Raw genomic sequence first — 21,683 nt, 5'->3', positions numbered from 1 at the left:
AAAACATCAACACCATGAAAGAATTATCAAGCAAGTTGGCAGTTTATTAGTAGTACCACAGTGGACTCATGGAGTCTCCAGGGTTGAGACTCAACCTGAGGGCGTCATCTCCTATGCGGAAGAGCTTCCGAGACCGGAGGTGCTTTTGGAGGGCACTATCTCAGAGGGGCCAGTAGAGGTATAGTTGTCAGAGGTTATGCTAGAGCTCAAGCGAGTCTCCAAAGGCCAATAGTTAACGGAGGAGCTTCAAGTGTCTCTCTCACAAAGGAGGATGAGATTTCTGTTGTAATAGTTTCGAAGGCAACGGATCTCGTAGAGGTACTATTGGAGGTAGAGCCAGAGAGTTTGGAGGAGAGTTTACAGCTGGGCGACACAGAGGGACCCAGGGAGATGTGCTTACAGCTTCCTCAGATCAGTTTGTTGTAACCAGTAATTTTCTGGGAGTTTTATAGTTGCAGATTATGATGACCAGAGTTCCACAAGATATGTAATGGCTGGTATGTTGCTTTTTGAACCATCACGTGTGATCACTCTGACAAACAAGTGCCAGGAGGGGCCATCATTGGGGAGTGCATGATTCGAGTGGAAGTGGAATACCCGAGTGCTCCAAGTTTAGAAGAAGGGGATGTCACATGCATGCCTTAACCTGGATGCACATGGACATAACTCTTTTCTGCGGCCGCCTTTTGGGCAAAGTTCGGGGACGAGTATGGCCAGCTTGGGCAGTGTATTTGTGAAAGAAAGAGCATCATAGGTCGTAACTTGTAGGCCCAAAGCACAAATTGTAGAAGGCTGGAAACAGTTGATTATTGCTGAAAATGAGCACGAGGAAAGCCCGTAGGTGCTTACAAGCATAAGAGACTGTTGCTACAGCCAATGACCTCCAGCAAATATGCAAGAATGAGATGAAAAGTGAGGGGAAGGGTGAGAACCCTTATATATCTCTCCAGGGAGCTGGTCGGCCAGCTCTAGCAGGCCGACAACTGTCGAGTAGCATAAAAATAAAATGCCTAAGAAATGGTAGAAAAATCCCAAATAATATTTGCTAAATATGCCAATGCAGGTCTCATAAAATGACCAGTACAAGCGTGAAAAGGTGATGTGGACCCTCTAGAGATGATATATTCCAACACCTCCTCTTTAGCGCCAGAGGGGCGGTCCAATACCAACACGCTGAAGAAACATCTTCTCGGAAGTGGTTTGGTGAAGAGATCAGCCACATTGTCCTTAGTAGAACAGTAGGCCAGCCGAAGAGGTCCCAACTGGATCCAGTCACGTACAAAATGATAATGCACCTCAATATGCTTGGATCGTCCCCATATCACAAGATTCTAAGCTAGAGCAGTGTCGGCACAACACATGCTCTAGAATCTGATGAATCCAAAATGCCTCAGTAGAGGAGAGAAGGTAGGATTCAGCGCAGCGGCACCTTCTATACCCTACACGCGGGTACCCCCCGCTGGCATTACAGGCCACCTGTTTGGCTTTTCCCCCCTCCTATTGTATGATATAGCCTCTCAGTTATTTGTACTGATATTTGTACTTTTTTGCACCTAGGGAGAGTCTCCCTAGCTGCCTTGATTGGATCTCTGCTTTGCCTTCTTATGAGCAGGAGAGGTTTTTTGTAGCCCAGCGGGCGTTTTTTTTTAATAACTACTGAAAGGATCTTTTCTCGGAAAAAAAAAGAGAAGGTAGGACTCAGGCCTAGAAGGCCCTGGGGTGGAATTTGGAGAAGGAACAACTGTAGGGAAATCTCTGGAAGCCATGTCTACTGACAAATGATCCTCCTCTGACTCACGTAGTCCGCTGACAACCTGCTAAGCACCACTGCTGCAGTGTGTAAGAGTGTGGAGAAGAAATGGCAGCAAAGAAATCTCTGAGAGCCCTGTCCTCTGACAATAAACCTCCTCTGAAGCAAGAGGGCTGTAAAAAAAACAGCAAATAGCCTCCTCTCAAGTTGTGCACAGCAAGAGGAGGAAAGAAGAAAGGGGGGGTGGGTGGGAAAAGAGAAATAGAGAAAGCAAATCTCTCAGTAATCCTGTCCTCAGCACCTAGAAGAGAGCTTCCGTCTCCGACAACAAAAATGCAACAACACCCGTCTATAGATGCAAAAACCGCAGCCAAAATGCAAAAACCGCAGCAACTCCTAGAAACCTTTGCTCCTAGAGAGAAAACGTAGCGCTTTCCTGCCTGTAGATCATCGTTTGGCTCTGATACCATGAAAGAAAGAGCATCACAGGTTGTAGGCCCAAAGCACAAACTGTAGAAGGCTAAAAACAGTTGATTATTGCTGAAAATGAGCACGAGGGAAGCCCGTAGGTGCTTACAAGCATAAGAGACTGTTGCTACAGCCAATGACCTCCAGCAGATATGTAAGAATGAGATGAAAAGTGAGGGGAAGGGTGAGAACCCTTATATATATCCCTCGAGAGAGCTAGCTGTAGTAGGCCGACAGCTGTCCAGTAGCATAAAATGCTATAAAATGCCTTAAAAAATGGTAGAAAAATCCCAAATAATATCTGCTAAATATGCCAACGCAGGGTCTCATAAAATGACCAGTACAAGCATGAAAAGGTGATGTAGACCCTCTGGACATGATATATTCCAACATTTTGCCACTCAAGTGTGTATAGACCAACCAAAAATGAAGCAGCCATGTATGGACAGCTTGGGATCCATTGTATGTGGCTGTGGAGCTATCCAACTAGCTGATAAGCATTACAGATGCCTACATATAGGCAGATCCAGGTCATTTGTGTAACATGCAACTGGTATGATCGTGTAATGCACAACAAGACCTTATTTATACCTTTATGTTAGTGAGCATGAAGCAATCCACTTTTAACTTTATTCACAGGAGATAGAGCTGAAAAGAGAGAGAATGCAGAGACGACACCAGATTGGGTCCCAATCTACCCACTTAAGGGCCCGTATTTGCTTTATTACTTTGGAGAACTTCTGTTACAATTCAGAAAACTTCTGAGAATGATTGACGAAGAATGCCAAATGCAAGGACGAGGTAGACCAAACGTCTGTTGAACCATCAAACGGTTTGAAGACAACTTTGAAGCCACTTTGGAGAGCCTTATGCATACCAAGATCTGCTGAGGGAGATGCACTAGCAAACTTTGGGCTGCCTTGGGATTGAAGCACTAGGGTGCTTGGGCTGAGAATGATGTATGCAGAAGACGAGTCTTAAGGCACACATGCTTCTGCAAGAGGAACTGATGAAAATTGTGTGGGATGAGATGATTTTATCAAGGACTGAGCGGATGCCTTATATATGCATCCAGGCTGCTGGTCGGTGGATATATGCTGTTGTCGGCCAACAAAAAATGCTACGCTTGTTGAATATGGTAATTAATGCCAACCACCTTCACACGTGTGATGCGCCTAGCAAAACTTCTGACCAACTGCTATTTATTACCCCCAACTGACTGCCTAGCAACTTCATAAGGTTGCTGACTAGATGCTAGGCCCCTTGTATGCCTCTTAGGTGTGGCCCATGGTGCCCACAAGCCCAAGGCTCATAGGCTGGCCTAGAGCGTTTTAATCCTTTTGTTAAGCATCTTCTACATGCTCCTAAATGCCTGCTATGCTAGGGTAACCTACATGCTTGATTGTTCTCCAAGTGGGTTAAGTGATAGACATTGACACCTATGGCTTGGAATGACCTACGTAGCTCGTGCCTGACATGCCCATTGCATCAGCCACACATCAATCCACGTCATCCATACATCCATCCACATCATCCACATCAATCCACATCATCCATACATCCATCCACCTCAATCCACATTACCCACACATCCATCCACATCATCCATACATCCATTCACGTCAATCCACATTACCCACACATCAATCCACATCATCCATACATCCATCCACATCAATCCACATTATCCATACCATGCCAATGCACTAAACAAAAACAATGTATATTTGTAAGGAGGTACGGTTTAACCTCATTCAAGGATTACTAGGAGAGGGTTGGGAGGTTAATGAGGGGTCACATCAAGGTGATGTGTACAAGTGAAATGTAGTAGATTCTACAGTGTCTTTCAGGTTCTTGAAGGCATGCTCTATTTTGTACATGCATCTGTGCCACAGTGCCCTTAGCACGTTGGTGCATGTGACATTCCCTCCTACTTATCTTGGTGGTAGTAGCATGGCCTTCAAGTAGCCTGCCAATAACTGGGGGTACTCCTAGAAGCAATCCTCGTCAAGCCAAACGGCTTCGTGAGTGCCTCGGTCTCTAAACATTGTGTAGAACTATCTGATTTTTTTATCGGAACCATGCTTCCACTTATGGAGGAGAATCTGCTCAAACTCGCTGATTTCTGATTCATCGACCACTTCAGGTTGCAGATTATTTAGAATCTCTTGTAAGGATGATCCGACGTACAGCTTTAACCATGAGACATTGAAGACATCATGCATAGTCCAACTGTTTGGCAGCTTCAACTTCATGGTGACATCACTAAGCTTCTTTACAATAGGAAACGATCTGAAGCTTTCGAAAGATAGCTTGGGACAACACTTGCCACTTGCTTTAACCGTGGCTTCATGATGCAGAGAAATACCCAATCTCCTTCCTTGTAGTTGACATCTCATCTAAACTTGTTGGCTTGCCTAGTGTATGCTTCCTGTGCTTTGGTGTGGTCTACTTCATGGACTCAATTAATCTCTGAGAATGTCTATGTGGTCTTGTTAGCCTCCAATGATGGTGACACCGTCCTCGTAAGAAGAGATGAGAAACGGCGACCAAATGCTACCTAATATGGAGTCTTGCCAATACTAGATGAACGAGTGTCGTTGAGGATGGCCTGTACCAAAGGAAGATATTGTTCCCATTTTGATTACTTATCATGGCAATACAATTTGAGAACATCGAAGGCTAGCTTATTGTATCTTTGTCTAACCATCTGTCTGTGGATGAAATGCACTAGACAACTGTAGTTTAGTCCCAAAGTTATCAAACAATGCTCTCCAAAAATGAGAAGTAAACTTTGGGATCTCTTTCTAAAGTAATTGTCCGGGGCAAACCACAAATTGGGTACCAAAGGTGGATGAAGAAGCGAGCGTTGTCTTATGTTGTGGCCGTCTGCTGGCATGGAATGAGCATGCAAAACTTATTGAACCGGTCAATTGTGGTCCAACACTGTGTATTCTTGGTTCCCATAGCTGTTGGAAGAGGACCTATGAAGTACTGATGTCCTGAAGAGGTTCCTCGAGGATAGGCAAAGACTGTAGCAACCCGGCCTGCTTCGAGTGTGGAACCTTTACTTTTTTGCAAATCTGACATGCCTAGACATATTGGTAGACATCGCTTTGCATCTTTAGCCAATAGAATAAACGCTTTAACTTCTCCAAGATACTCTTGATACCTTGATGACCACCAACAAGAGAATCATGGGCATCATGAAAAAGTGTATGTCTTTTCTCCTTTAGTACGCATAGCCGGTTTTTGTAGAATAACCAACCATCGAGGACTGTATAATGACCTCGGTTTTGATGTGAGGGACAGCATCTGACTAAGAGCATCGGCAAGTTATCCTTGCCAGGGACGTATCGAATCATACCTCCAAACTGTTGGAAGATTTGACTCTGTTGGCTTGAATATCACTCCATTGGGCACACTAGGCATGGTTTGCAACCATTTAGTGCCTGATGATCAGTCTTGACTGTGAATTCCCTTCCATAAAGGAAAGGTTTCGAATGCTTGAGAGCTGTGATCACTCTAAAAAGCTCTTTGTCATCATACACCAAATAATTCTTCTCAGCGTCATTTAGCTTGCAGCTATAATAAGCCATTGGTCTGCCTTCTTGCTGTAAAACAATGTTGATAGAAGGTTGCTAGCGTTAGTGATAACCTCGAATGGGTCATCCCATGATTTCAGCTTGAGGAGTGGTGCATAATGCATGGAAGGCCTCAAGAGCTTTGCCCATAATGGACACTTTCTGGTGACGTGTCTTCACGCCCTTGAGGAGATCTATAAGAGGTGCTACAAGTTCGGAAAATTTTTCCATGTGGGTGCTCTAGGCCTGGCCAAGACCCACAAATGATTTGACTTCTTGAGGAGTCTTGGGTACATCCAAATCCAGTATAGCTTGTACGTTGTCGGGTTCAAGCGAATACTAGACTCACTGATCACATATTCCAGATAATGGACCTCTAAGAGGCCAAATGCGACTTTGAAGCCACTTCATAGAGCCTTATGCATACCGAGATCTGCTGAGGGAGATGCACTACGGAAGGCTGAATGCTAAAGCAAACTTCGGGCTGCCTTGGGATTGAAGCACCTGAGAATGATGTATGAAAAGACGAGTCTTTAGGCACACGTGCTTCTGCAAGAGGAACTGCTGAAGTGCGGGATGAGATGATTTTATCAAGGACTGAGGGGCTGCCTTATATATGCATCCAGGTTGCTGGTCAGTGGATATATGCTGCTGTCGGCCAGCTATAAATGCCACGCCTGCTGAATATGGTCATTTAATGCCAGCCGCCTTTACACGTGTGATGCGCCTATCAAAACTGCTGCCGACTGCTGTTTATTACCCCCGACTGGCTGTCCAGCACCTTCATAAGGTTGCTGACTAGATGGTAGGCCCCTTGTATGCCTCTTAGGTGTGGCCCATGGTGCCCACAAGCCCAAGGCTCCTAGGCTGGCCCAAGAGCTGGCCTAGAGCCTTTTAATCCTTTTGCTAAGCATCTTCTACATGCTCTTAAATGCCTGCTATGCTAGGGTAACCTACATGCCTGGCTATTCTCTAAGTGGGTTAAGTGACAGACATGATGATGAGCCAGTGTGTCACACTGCACCTCAATGCATGGGTGCGTGTGACAATTTGCAAGGTAGAGGAGCAGTTGTAAGCTAGCATTTGTAGTGTTAGATTCCCACGCAATAGAGAGAGCTTCAACCACCACCAGTGTGCATCTTCCATGAGGGTAAACCTCTTGCTCAAGTGAAAATATGGGTGGAGCATTGACATCCAACACCCCTCCTCAATGTCCACCCAAAGGTGAGCTATCTATGTGGTGTTATTGAAAATGTCTCTCCATGTGGTCCCTGCTAACAGCCTTTGTGAAGATGTTTGTGAAATCCAATGACACTAAGAAGTAAACTATCTCAGCTCCCCCCAAACATGACAAGCTTGGACACTAAGTAATGAATCTCAATGTTTTTGTGTGAGCATGAAACATAGGATCCTAAACCATTCAATGCTTACTGTCCCATTATAGCCTCATGGGCTGATTAGTAGTTCAGGATTATACATGGTAACATGTTTTGCCCAACATCCCAACATACAAACAGATCTGTGTCTTCATTGCATATATTCATGTTTTGTCAATATACAATAGTTTAGGTCGATCACCTTGTCTATTGTGTACTTGCAGTTTATCATTGTGGTTAGCATTAATCAGTTTGCAATTAGCGTTAATCTACAGTAGCTTCAGCAACAGTCGTCACAGTGAATGCTCTGCAAAATGAGAAAAATGCACATTATTAATCCACTTCAATACTGTCCACCTGAAGGGTGCCACCCCAAACAAAGTTTCTATAATGGTTATGGTTTTTCTTTTTCTGCAGCTATATACAATTGCTTATAATGGAAAAGTGGAATTTGAAAAGCTACAACCTTTTGTGGATCCAAACCTTCAAGATAATTACCCAGAAAAAGGATTCTACAAGGTAATGTACATGGGCTAGTCTCAACCAAAATAATGGCTAATGTGGAGACTGAATCCATTATATCTGGACATTAATAGGAGTATGTGCATGTGCACACACACACACACACACAAACAACACACATGCACATGAACCCACCCATGTGCGTGTGCATACTAATATACGTGCACTCACACATGATGATGTGGACATTGAACCCATCATATCTGGCCACTAAGAGAGTGAGAGAGAGAGTGTGTGTGGGGTGTGTATGTGTGTGTGTGTGTGTGTGTGTGTGTGTGTGTATCTGTTTCTTCCCAGAGGAGGTGGGCTGCGTTTTCTTCTAGAGAGCTTCTTCCTTACCTGTCAGGGTTTGAGTTTGGGTCCCGTCACAGGCAGCATGGTGCAAGGGCCTGCAGATAAGAAGAGTATATGTACAACAAACAAGTCTAACATGCTTGCCATAAAACTACTTGCAGGTGGCTCAATTGGCAAGGGAATGTGTCGAGGAAGACAGCATGGCTAGGCCAGACATGAGGGAGGTTGTGTTTAAATTGTCTCGAATATTATTGTCATCCATAGAATGGGAAGCCTCCTTGGCAGGAAGTAGTCAGATATTTAGTGGCCTAGTTCAAGGCAGATAGGCGTTCTAGACCACTGACACCATGGTATTTAAGGGTAGTTGCATTAGAGGTAGACATGGTTAAGATTAGCTGCTTTTCCCACTCCAAATTCCAAATGAAAAATCATCAAAGTAGTGGTGCATTTTTACCATCTGATCTTGTTAGTGCCCCACGCTGAGCAACTCAGTACTCTTAAAGAATCTGTGGATTTTTTTGCATATATGTATATGATTCTGTTTTTGTTTAATAAAGTGTCAAAGGGAAAGCTTGTGATTTAGAATTCTAATTTTCTCCCAACTTGCTCCTTGTAAACTATATCAAGATGAATCTTGCTTGACACCCTTGACTATGTAAGCATTCCACTTTTTCACAGGGTCTATCTCCTCCATGTATTAGATTCTTGTGCGAGACGAAAAAAGTACATATAGAAGATGCCTAAATGTTATTACAATAAAGGAAAGAAAATTGAACTGACCTGCAACTAGGCTTATGTTAGAAAATCAATGTGAAGCACGCATGGGTCATAGCCTTGTGCTTCTGTGCTCAATTGCAAGCTTACTCTATGTCAAAGGAGTAGGGTGACAAAGTCTGAAGAGTCTCATTGTGAAAGGGCTTAGGTGGTGAACCCTTTACGTATTCAGGATTCTATGTGCTCTATTTGGTGCCACATTTGGACCTGTGAACTTTAAGTTATGGATGTGGCTTCAGAAACACTTGGTACATAGGACGTTGTTTGTTTGTTTTTCCAAAAAGGGACTTGTATATTTTTTCTAAAGATTTTAAACCAAACAAGGAGGAAATCTCAACCAATCAAGTGCCTTGTGTTGCCAACAAGGTCCAATAAGTGGTAATGAAAACAATGTCATAATCCCACTCTCATAAATTGGCTGTGCTTTCTCTCCATAGCCCTCCAAGATCCCTAGATTGGCTATGAGGGCGTGGATGATATCAATCCAAATCCTATGAATGCACTATGACTTATAACCTAAAGTGTCCTCAATGGCCTCAGTGCATCTAGTCTTCCAAATGAGCCAAACTTTAATGCGGCTCTTATGCACTGTCCAACCTCATGTAGGTGGGACAGACTTTGGCATGTCCTAAAGATGGCACCGTTGTGAGCAACTCCTTGATTGGTCATAATGACTAGATCCTTGTCCTTCCCCTCATACCTTAGCTGTGGGCTTGACTGTGTCAACCAAATGATAGCACCAAAAAAATGTAAGCATCCTTCCAAGGAGATGTGCTATCATCATCTAAATCTTATGTGCTTCCGTGCACTCCCACAAGCAATGTTAGGAGATTGTCCTTGAAGCTTGGCACATCTCAAGCATGCTAACATGGGCGATCGATCTCCACTGGTCAATTGGCAAGGCCACCAAGAAGAGAAAGCCAAATAAAAGAGGACATTTGTGTCCTCTTATAAGAATGCCACAACCTCATCCAAAAAGTCCTCTAAATGTCAGGTGTGATATGAAAAACCTCTCGATGAGATCGAAGAGTAGGGACTCTCTGAATGTGTCTCAAGACAAGATGTGTTGTAAGGCATGCTTTTCATCGGGTTAATAGCATTCCTCCACACCCACTCAGGAAGGTCCCAATGCAAATATCTAATAGGGCATTTGCCATACAAGGAAATATTCCAAGCAGATATGTTCACGGGATCAATGTAAAAGTGCTTCTTTGCTCTTCCAACAACTCTCACAAGACGTAGCACCATGCCCTCAATGATATCCTGCACATCACATCTCTCCAAATCCATCCATCCCTTGTACAAAGAAAAAGATTGGTGCATCATCCTCCCTCAGTGTGGGGAGGCCCATTACTTGTAGAGGTACACCTGTCCTAAGAAAACTCCAAACCACAAGTGATGAAGCCCTTCCAAGAAGGTCCCCGTGATCCACTGATTGGGTATGGTAACATCAATTTGCACAATCTTGTGATTGGTGCCCCTCAAATGCTATGTAATCACCCCTCTTTGATCCTCCATGAGGTTTTTAAGCCTCTTCCAATCCAATACTGTGAGGAAGAGAGTCTCCCAGCAGCCAACCCACTGAATACGCATAGCTACCTTAGGTCTACCATACTCATCCAAGATGATCAAGTCATTTCACATAATGGATCGTTTATTAGTTTCCTCAGTTGACCACCACTGAGGTATGTGAACTAAGTAGATAAAATATGGGCTATATATCTAGCCACCTCCTCTAACTAGAGTACACCATTTAACCTGCTACATGAGAAAGTCATATGGCTCAATGCTAGGAAGAAATCCTCCAACAATCATCTTACAAAGCAATGCCATATGATGTACCTTTGGGTCTATGATGTTCAATCCCCCCCTCTTACTTGGATAGGATAATGGTTTCCCATGCAGCTCTAGCCTTGGCGTGTATTGTGGCATATAATCTTGACCAAAGAAAATTCCAAATGAGGCGTCATAACTAGCCAATGCATCCCCTATGAAGAACTAAGAAGAAGTGATAAACCAAGCAGTGGTGGCCAATAGCACTTGGTTACTCACCAAGGCTCTAGATGCCAAATCAAGCTTCTTGCCAGTTATGCCAAGAGTAAGATAAACAGTTAGGCCTCCTTGATTATCCTCTTCCCATAGTCAGTGTTAGAGAAGGAGAGCGCGAAACTCTCCCATAAGGCTCTCTCCAAGGGGTGTATTCTACCCTCAATGGCCACCCTTTTTGTCAAAGGGCTGAAGGAGAGTGTGGATCTCTCACGTAAGGCTTTCTCCAAGGAGTGAATTCTACCCTCAACGGCCACCCTTTTTGTTAGAGGGCTGCTCAACCATGTTGAAATCCCCTCCAACTATGCAATGATCTACCTGGGGGAGGAGGTTTGTGATGGTGTCCCAAAAGGCCACCCTCTTACCTCTCACATTAGGTGCATAAATATTCAAGTTGTCCAATTTTTGACCCTCATATGCATGACCATATTCCACTACACTCTAGCATGTATGATAACACCATATCCAATAATATGAGACAGTGTGATGCACAAAAAAAAATGCATACACCCCCTTTGGTCCTATTTGCCCACCAAGACGAATAAGTGTAGCCAAAAAGAATCATACCAATTTGACCACATTGGTGCTTATATCCAATTTGTGCTCGTGCAAACAAGAGCACATCCATAGTTGCACAGAGCATGGAGGTGGTCCTTCATGAGGTGATTTCTACTATTTGTGGGAAGCCCTTGAGGCCATGCACATTCCATGAGACAATCCTCGTGGTGGTAAAGATGTGGTTTGACCCTATACCTAAGCAAACGGACCTTAGCGACCAATGTTTGTGCCCACCTCTCATAATGGTGAAGGAGGGGGCAATCACTTTGCATAGTCTCTGCATACGTGTAGAATACATGAGTGCCTTGTAAGGCATCCTGATCAGATACATCTAATTGTTCATCTTGCAAAGCCTCATGAGAAAGCAACATGTCCTTGTGTGCATCTACATGATTCCCCATGGCCATAGGGATGAATGAAGAGTTCTCTTTGCCTAGATGGAGACAAGAAGAGAATGGAGTTCACGGTGGTTCTCTCTCAGAATAGGTGGATGGAGAAGAAACTAATGAGAGGAGAAGCCTACAATCAAACTTATTTAAAGCAAGCAAACCATCTAGCATCAACGAATCCAATAAAACATAAGCAAGCAAGAATAGATAAGAGCAAGAGTTCACAAGGATTCTGTTACAAGGGAATACATATGTATTGCGTAATGTTAAAATTGACTTATATAAATGACTAGCTTTCACACTAGGTGAGACAAAACTTAAAAATAGTCCATTGGCACTAGTTCTAGAATTAAGTAACTATGTGCATAAGCTTTTCCATTTGGCGTTAAGCTCAAGGTAAGGTTTCTTTATTAATTCTAGTGCCATCTTACAAGAATCATACATGCAGATAAGATGGTAAAGCACCTTACATAGTAGGTCGGTAGGGTGAAACCATGTTAACTTGCAAAGTGTTTAACATACCATCCTTCTTATTGGTGTGACCACAGTCGTGTCACCAAGCTCGCGTGGCATAGATGCTATCAATTTTGAGAGGTGTGTATGGTTGAAAGATATAGTCGGTGAAGAGACCAATCCACATGCTTCGAGGCATAATTAAAGAAAGGTTTTAGTTAGCTATTGAGTTAGGAAGCATGTTGAGGGAGCACGTGGTATAATGTGGTAAAAAGATGCTTGATAGGAGGCCTCATCTTTGAGTTGTGTGAGTTTATTGGGCCCATACGAGGAAAGAGGCCCATGGCTTACTTATGGATTCATAGGCCAAGGCACCGACTAGTAATAACTGATGTTGGTGGTTCAAAATTCTTTCTCATGGCAAGGTATGATTCCAAGATCTCTTGGTGGAACTAGAGATTAGGGTTCTTCATTATTACTATGGTTTCTCTTTGGTGTTGAGGTTCTTGTTATGATAGTGTTGGTAAGTGGTCCAATGTAGATCATCATGAAGAGTTGTTTGTTTGAAACCATTGGAGGTTCCTACACATTTGAAGTCGATGGGTTATACAATGGTTCAAGATTTTGCCTAACACGGTCTCCCTATCCAAATAATGGTTATTGATGATGAGGCATGTGTGTTTGCTATTATGAGTGCCTATGTATATAAGATATTCTTGTAAAGTGCAAAGCTCTTGTGAATAATGCAAGTGGCATTGATCGAGGTACGTTTTTTGAGGGGTTTTGGTGGACGAGAATGGGTTATCCCAAAAGAATGGTAGAACAACCACTTGTGCTTGCACCATTCAAGGGACTACTCTAGGGGATGGGCTACACCATTCAAGGGACTACTGTAGGGGATGGGCTACACCATGGACCATAATTTTTCCCATGATGCCTCCCAATCCAGAAATGTACCTAGACGGTCAAAGGCGAGGATATGGTGCACGTACACTTTATAGTACTTGAGTTTTGATAAGAAACCATGTTATGTGGTTGGTCTCACATTTTTTGCTATTTGATCATGGATATATGAGCTCTTTATTTGGCCGAGAGGCTACTGACATTTGGTGGTGTAACGTATTTGAGGTTGGTGGTGGTTGGCTCTTTTGAGTAGATCCTCCTCCTTGCGTTGTGATATCTTTGGCATCTCTACCACCCCTAAATTATTAGTGCTGTGGTAGGACTCAATGAAGTATAGGGTGAGAGTAAATTTTGGGTCCCATGATGGTTGGGTTTGGATGGCATTGAGGCCGCCAACGTTGTCAAGGTAGGGGGCTACTTAGGGTAGTCGAAAGGCGGCATGACATTCCACCGACCTTGCAGAGCATTTCTAGATCTAAGCAGTATGAATCTACTAAATGGTGACTCTCTTTATTCAAAATGAATGGAACAAGAAGATCTGTAGGTTGCCTCTCCCACTGAGTGAGAATGAGGTGGAAGTAGCACTATCACACCACCACGGTTCTTGCTCTAGATGTTTCTTGTGCAAGGATTAAGTTCTTAGTTTCAATATGTGCATAATTGATTTATGTAAAGTGAAACGTAGGGAGAAGAGGGCTAGAAATAAGATAAACAAGAATCAATAAGAAGGGGATGTGTCAAAATAAATATCAAAATGTGATGAAGTGGGCAAAGATTGGTGCTGGCCACTTGTGATCTTGGAATGAGTAGGGTATACTTAATAGATGCCGAACAAATTTTAAGTTTGGCGCCTACTAGTGTGAAAACTAGTCATTTGTATATAAGTCATATTTGACACTAAGTAATACATAATCATTCCCTTGCAATAGAATACTTGTGAGCTCCCCTTGTTCTCTATTTTACTTGTATGTATGCTATTGAATTTGGCTTAATCAATGAATGCATGATGCTAGATAGGTTTATTTGTAGGTTTCTCAATTCCTCTTCTTTCCTCGTCTTTTATGAGAGAGAACCACCATGAAGGCTATCTCTTTTTGCCTCCATATAGGATAGAGAGAACTTCCTTCACCCCATTGGCAAAGGAGCATTTCGGTATGACAATAGAGTAAGGACATGATAGGATGAGAGCTATAGTATCCATATTTGGAAGTTACAATTATAGCTCTATGCCAAGACATAATGATACATGATTTGACAAAGCTAAGGTAAGCTCTCGACTTGAATATATTTATATCATCACCGTCAGGGACTATAGCTCTTATGGCTTAGTTCCGTTCTTCCATCCATTCCAAGAGCTATTGGGATTACCCAATATTGTCCGGTGTTGGTTAGGAGGTCACACTCCAAAAAACATATGGTTATTTTTAGTTTGATTTGAAGCTTGTTGCATTAGGGCATTCTATTTTCATGTATTAGAAGGAGGAAACCATAATTTCATTGACCTTTTGTATGATTTTGAAGTGCATAAGACTTTGATCTTGTTGCATTAATCTAAGGAATAGCTTAGTAATTATGATTAGGAGTATAATCCACTTCAAAAACATAAGCATTCATTCCATTAGAGTGATGGAATTTTCATATTTTTTCATGCATTTTTGAATTGGTAGCTTTAAAGCATACAAAACCAATAAAAAACAATTAAAAAACACTAAATTACTCACATCACCACCACCATTAACTAGGATCAAGACACTTAATCACCCCCTATCAAGTCTAAAAAACTTCAAAAACATCAAAAACTAGGCCAAACTAGCTCTTGGGTTGGGAGACACGAGTCCACAATCCCACAAAGAAAGACTTGAGTCAACACATGTGAGCTATAAGATGTGAGCCATAAGCCTAAACATGTGAGCCATGAGTTTAGACATATGAGTCGATGGACATGAATAGCAGACGTGGGTCTAGAGGTAGGTATACCTAATGTTGTGCCAACCAATTATGACTGCCTTGAAGACTTGTAAGGACATACCTACTCATGTCCTATAAGGACATACCTACTCATGTTCTATAAGGACTTGCATGTCATACGAGCTATACATTCCTATCTAGACACTACATCTTTGATAATTGTTTTCGAGCGATAATAGACCTAGTAGACAATCTACAAGACAAGGAAGTAAAAGTTATCCACTTGAACCAATAGATAGGAGATGTGTCTAAAGCTTCCCTAAGTGTGTCTCACCAGCACACCAATTAGAGCCATAGTCGTGGATGAGTTGGCAAAAAACCTGGTAAGATGTTTACACTAGTAATGGTAGGGCCAGCCCCCCAAGGGCAATCTCAAGAATATCCCCAATCCCCAACAAGTTCCTTAAGTCAAACATCCACACCTATTTCATACAAGTATGAAGTTTCTCTAGTAGGACACCCACACTTATTTCCATGAAGAGATGTAATTTGGTACGTAATTTGTCGCCAAAATCATACAATTACGAAGTGTCCAATTTTGAGGCCAGGTAGTAACAATTTTGTGCTCATTACCAATGCCACGAGAACCATGACACATCCCATTGTCCCACCTAGAAAGGTGGGACATATGCTTCCCTATGCCAAGGTACATATTGGTATTTCTAGTCCCACTAGTCACTCTCCTCAAGCTCTAGGACCTACTTATCAAAACCACTTATTGTGATGTATGTATAGAACACCACAATTGCCATATTTATCTGGATAGTACTTCCAACTCAACTGGTTTCTCTATGAACTGCACCAGTACGATGTTTCAAAGCCATGTTTCAAAGCCATGGTGCAACAAAGATAGAGAGACCTCAACAATATGGTACGTAGGCCACCAATGCAATGCTTTTAATGCAAAGGTCCACACTATATTACATAGTGCCCTCACAGAGGCCCTACACATCAAATCCCCTGAGGGCTCCTAGCACTTTGAATCTTGTGCCAAACCTTAACGTAATTCCTTATGGTGGAGGCATATGTTATAAGTACAGATTCCATCACGATTATGAGAATTATCTCAACAAATATCAACCCCATGGCACAAGAATTTGTTACCACTTTGATGAGCCTTAAACTTGTTGAGTGTACAAGGACGACTTATTCATAAAGTCCCCCTTAATGCCATCACAAGGCTACCAACAATAAGCAGAAAGCCCAAGCATCAACTTTAAAGCAAGCAATTAAAGAGCCGGAGTTGCAAGCCCAAAGGCTTTAGTAGCTCCTATAAAAAGGCTAATGAAGTAGAATTAGAGGTCCAAAAGATGAAAACCTCGAGGAGCATACAAAAACACAATGCACGAATAGTTGTCAAGAAAAACGATGTTGTAACTATTGAAAGTGGTTCGGATTCCAAGGCTTGCTTGTTTAACCACTCCATAGGTTAACATGGTTTCGCTTGCATAACCTATCATAAGCTACTTTGTCATCTTACCCACATGAGAACGAGCACTTAATTGTTGTAAGATAGCAGTAAAATATATAAAGCAACCTTTCTATATGCTTAACATTAACTATGTACACTAAGTCTACAGACTTAGTGTACATAGTTGCTTCAGACTAGTAATAGAGGTTGGAACATTCTTTTAGTTTGATTGACCTAGTGTGAAAACTCATCATTTATATATGTCATTTTTACAATAAGCAATACACAATTATTCCCTTGTAATCATTTTCTTTCTGAGATCTCCTTCTTTTCTCTTCTTGCTTACTTGCATGCTATTATATTCTTACTTGCTTGATGGATACATTTTTGGATAAGTGTGATTGTAGGTTTTCCCCTTGCATTAGCTTCTTCTTTTCTCATCTTTTGTGAGAGAGACCCAGCATAAAGTACCATCTCTTCTCACCTCCATATAGGCATTGAGAGCTCTCCCTTCACCCCCCTTTAGCAAGGAGCATTCTGGTGTGACAATGGAATGAGAACGTGAATGAGCTAGCACACCCATGCGGAAAGTCCTAGATTGTGGCTCTAAATCAAGACCCCAAAACACATGCTTTGGCAAGGCTCAGATAAAATCTTGACTTGAACATATTTAGCATCTGTTAGGGACTAACCTAGGGCTTAGCTCTATTTTCCCATCCATTCCAGACTATTGGGATCATCTAATATTGTCTGGTGTCGATTAGGAGGTCACATTCCAAAAAACAACAGTTTGGAGTCTTGGATGTGTTTATTTGTTGTGTTTGATTTTGGTTTGAAGTTTATTTTACATTAGGACATTCTATGTTCATCAATTAGTATAGCAAGACCCTTTTTTGGTAATTTGCATGGAATTGGAGTCCAAGAGGCTTGGTCAAGAATTAGCTTAGAAATTATAATTAGGAGGGGAATCCACTTTGAAAACATGAGCATTGAGCTCCATTAGGTTGAACTAGAGTGAAGTTGTCAATTTTAGTTCATGCATTTCATCATTTTCATAATGCGTTTATGCATTAAAAGCATGTTAAAGCATCCAAAACCAATCAAAAAGCACTTAATTAGTTACATCCCAATCTTTAGATTAAGAACACTAAGCACATCCTATCAAGTCTAAAAAATAAAAAACCAAGCCAAACCATCTCTTGGGTAGGGGATGTGAGTCCATAGTCTCATGCAAAAAGACGTGATTCTAGACATGTGAGCTGTGAGCTTGGAGAGGTCAGCCATGAGCTTGGAGATATGTCATGAGGCCTGAACACGTGAGTTGAGCCTAGAGGTAGGTATACCTAATATAGTATAGATAAATTATTACTATATTAGGTAGGTATAGCCACTATAGTATAGATCAATTATTACAACCATAAAAACCCATATGAACACACCTATCCATGTCCTTGGAACATATTCTTGTCAAACAAATTGTACCAGCAACAATTTTCAAGGAAAATTCTTGTTCTTTGTAATTATTAGGGAATTAAGTACACTTATTACCCATTAAGTGCATACTAACCCTATCATAGATCATTTTCCTAGATTTATGTGCCCCAGATAGGCCTTAATTAATTGGAAAATTAAGTATACTTATTACTCAATTATTTTTTATTAATAAGAAATTAAGTACATTTATTACCCAATAAGTGCACACCAAAGTGCACACCAACCCTATGCCCCAGATAGGCCTATTTCACACCAAGGGAGTACATGAGTTGACTTCATATAAAAAAAGGCATGAGCCTACACAGACATCAATCTAGACATGTGAGCCATGAGCTGTGAGCCTGGAGATGTGAACCTAGATACATAAGCTATGAGCCATGACCCTAGACACGTGAGCCATGAGCTATGAGACGTGAACTAAGACATGTGAGCCATGATCTTGGACATGTGAGCCATGAGCCGTGAGTTTAGAGATGTGAACCTAAACACGTGAGCCTAACAACATTAAAAAAAATATAATAATAAAAAACCTTGTCTAAAACCATTTGTAGACCTAAACTTGAAACACTAGGGACCTTTGATGATGCGAACCAGATCTTGATTAATTGTCAAAAATGATAATACAGTCAATCACAGCACACACATCTCCTCAAACCCACCAACCTTCAATCCCAACGAACCCAAAACTTGATAGAGTACTCCTCCCCAGTTAAGAAGACTAGAGTCCTTTATATTCACCTCAAGCGCGCGAGGAGCTTTGGGAAGAATGATGATTGGACTTAAGAGAAAAAGACTACACAACCATCTCTACAAGTCTAGCCTCTACATCCTTGATGAGTGTTGTGCAAGGCAATAGACCTAGTAAACAACCTAAAGACAAAGATGTAGAAGTCATCCGCCTAAGCCAATATATAGGGGATGAATCATCTAAAGCCTCCTCATTGGCCAAGTGTGCCCACAACCAATACTAGTGCTAAAGTTGTAGTTAAGGGCATGAGCATGGATGAGTTAGTAGAGAATCTAGTCAACCATTTAGGCCAACAGCAATGTTAGGGCTAACCCCAAGGGAAACGTCAAGGAGATCCTTAGCTAGCACCTCAAGCAATACATCCACATCTATTCCCTTGAAGAGATATAGTTTAATGCGTGATTTACCATCAAAATCATACAAGTACGAAGTGTCCAATGCTTAGGCCTAGACAACAACAACATTGTGCTTATTGCCAGTACAACTATGGAGTGTCCAATGCTTAGGCCTATACAAATACGGAGTGTCCAATACTTAGGCCTAGATAACAATAACATTGTGCTCATTTTCAATGACATAGAAACCATAAGATAACTCATTGTTTGTACCAAGTAAACCCACTAGGATGGACTTTGGGACCATGATAGATGCTCCCTATGCCAAGGCAACCATTATCCTTACCTACTTCACCCCAAGAGGTACAAGCTCCAATTCCTACATATTAAAATCCTTTACCATACAAGGTATATATAGACTATAGTACTACTTGTTGTTGGTAATCACAAGGTGTGTGTGTGTGTGTGTGTGTGTGTGTGTGTGTGTGTGTGCGTGTGTGTGTGTGTGTGTGTGTGTGTGTGTGTGTGTGTGTGTGAGAGAGAGAGAGAGAGAGAGAGAAAGAAAGATTTTATTAACATCTTCCAACTCGGCCTATGAGATAAATTGGTGTACCTGTATGGGGTATCCTCTGTCATCCCAACAAAATGAAAAAGTACTGAACTAAAAAGCTGAATCTGGGTGTGCAATAAGTACAATGAGTGGTGGAGGGGATGGAGCTCTACTACTAGGAGAATGCAAAGCTATATGCATGGAGTATACAATCATGATATGCAACCTAGCTAGCTCCATCCTGTACCATACTGGGGGTATAAAATGGTATACATCAATTAACACTAGTTTTGTAATTGGACACTAAAGTGTCCTGAGGACACTAAAGTGTCCTGAAAGTTAGCATTTTTCTTGAATTTTTGTGGGCAATCTATTAAGAGTTTTGAAGTGCTTAACATCCACAGATGTTCCTCAAGACCCAAAAAAAAATTGAGATTTTTTAAATTGCACTTTTCTTAGCTTTTGCAAGGCAATATTTTAATTTTCTTAGACACATGCTGATAAAACGCATGATTTTTGCTGTTTTCAAAATAGTAGTAATTTGTACATAACTTTTAGAAGGGACATAGTTTGATCATGAAACTTGGCTTGATGAAAAGCCCATGATGTAAACTAAATCTTGGAATCATCAAACGATAATTATTGGATAAATTTTTGACTCGCTAATGTTGAAATGATGTTTTTTATATAGGTGGAGCATGAATTTTTCTCCTTCCATATGCAAGCTAATAATGTAAAACTTGAGGTGCACCCATGTTATATAGGGTAAATACTACTTTGTTTTGAATTTTCCAAAACTTTAGAGCCACTTTTTGGGCCTCTTCTCATACATGGCCTTTTGCGCAACCTGTTTTTAATACGTAAAATGTCTAATTATGAGCCTAATTTTGATTTTCATCAAAGAGGAAAGCTGTGTAAGTGCATTATTTGTTGTAACTATAGGTGTAGACTACTTGTGCAAGCATAGTTATGATTAGTTTTTGAAAAAAGATGATCAACTTTTGTATTTTTATTTTTTACAGTTTTTTTAGAACTAGGCGATAAGAACCTACTTAAGTGGAGGCTAAGTTAGTATCATACACATCAAATTATGGCTTATTTATCTCATCTCAAGTATGAAAACCAATAATCAACATTCTCATTGATAGGGCTACAATTTTTTTTAATGGCGTGATTGAGTTTTGATAATACGCGTTACTTTTGCTGATTTTATACAACTTTTTTGGAAAAAATTCTAGGAAAGGAAAATGATTTTTTTGGTGAACTTCTACCTCTTTGTACTGATGTATGCTATCAAAATATCTTGGAAAAAATGCTATTGATATCATTGGATTTTTTTTTTGAGAGAATGATGCTTGCATATTTGAAAAAATCCTGAAAAATCCTGAAAAATGTTCATTTTCAAGACATATGCTACTTTGTTGCTTATGTACTTCCAAATAAAAAGGCATTTTATATGTTTAGCATTTTTTACATAAGCATAGGGTTATGTTCTACATGCCCAATGAAGCATTTTGGTTTTTAAAGCCTACATTAGGAGTTTGATTTTTTTTCGCAACCCCCAAAAAAGGACACTCAAGTGTCCTGTTTTGGTACCAAACTAGTGTTAAGGACATGCGAAGCGAGCCAGTCGCTCTGCACCCTCTCTGTGAAACTAAGCTCTGATCTCTGTCATCTCTCTCTGGTATAGGCGTGGTGTCCGAAAGCCAAGTGTCCTCTTTCTCCTGCAGGTTCTGGTGTCTCTGCTCTCTGGAGAGTAATTCCCTACCGTGTAGGGGCTGGGAGTGGGATGGATCTCTGAAAAAATGTAGTAATCTGTGTTTGTCATCCCCCCTCTGGAGCTGTCTGAGCCTGTAATGATGTCTCTCTATGTGGCGCTGTATGTCTAGAATGAATCTCCCCACTATGCGTTGGTCTGCTGCCTCAAAGATCTGGCGTAGGGAATGTGGCTCTCTAAATAAAATGGGATATCTCTCTCTGATGGTTGTATATGCTCTACATCTGCATACATAATGCTCCTCACTCTCCACCTCCTCTCTGGCACAATCTGCATACCCTCT

The 21,683-nt window shown here is 41.4% G+C and overlaps 1 protein-coding gene across 1 annotated transcript in view; it reads left to right on the top strand.

Moving 5' to 3' along the window:
- The window catches only part of LOC147621425 (lysM domain receptor-like kinase 3), a 35,033-nt gene extending 26,460 nt beyond the window's left edge, over positions 1-8,573 (top strand). The window contains exons 11-12 of the mRNA XM_086824166.1: positions 7,596-7,697; positions 8,156-8,573. Of these exons, the coding sequence (XP_086680292.1) occupies positions 7,596-7,697; positions 8,156-8,320 (267 nt within the window). The 3' untranslated portion in view covers positions 8,321-8,573. The remainder of the gene's footprint in view (positions 1-7,595; positions 7,698-8,155) is intronic.
- Positions 8,574-21,683: the final 13,110 nt, after the last annotated feature.

The sequence above is a fragment of the Cibotium barometz genome, chromosome 30 (genome assembly GCF_041138505.1).
Source record: "Cibotium barometz isolate CiBa-2024 chromosome 30, ASM4113850v1, whole genome shotgun sequence".
NCBI classification, from domain to species: Eukaryota; Viridiplantae; Streptophyta; class Polypodiopsida; order Cyatheales; family Cibotiaceae; genus Cibotium; species Cibotium barometz.
The sequence above is the reverse complement of the archived record's forward strand: the minus strand, read 5'-3'. Positions and strand labels throughout refer to the sequence as shown.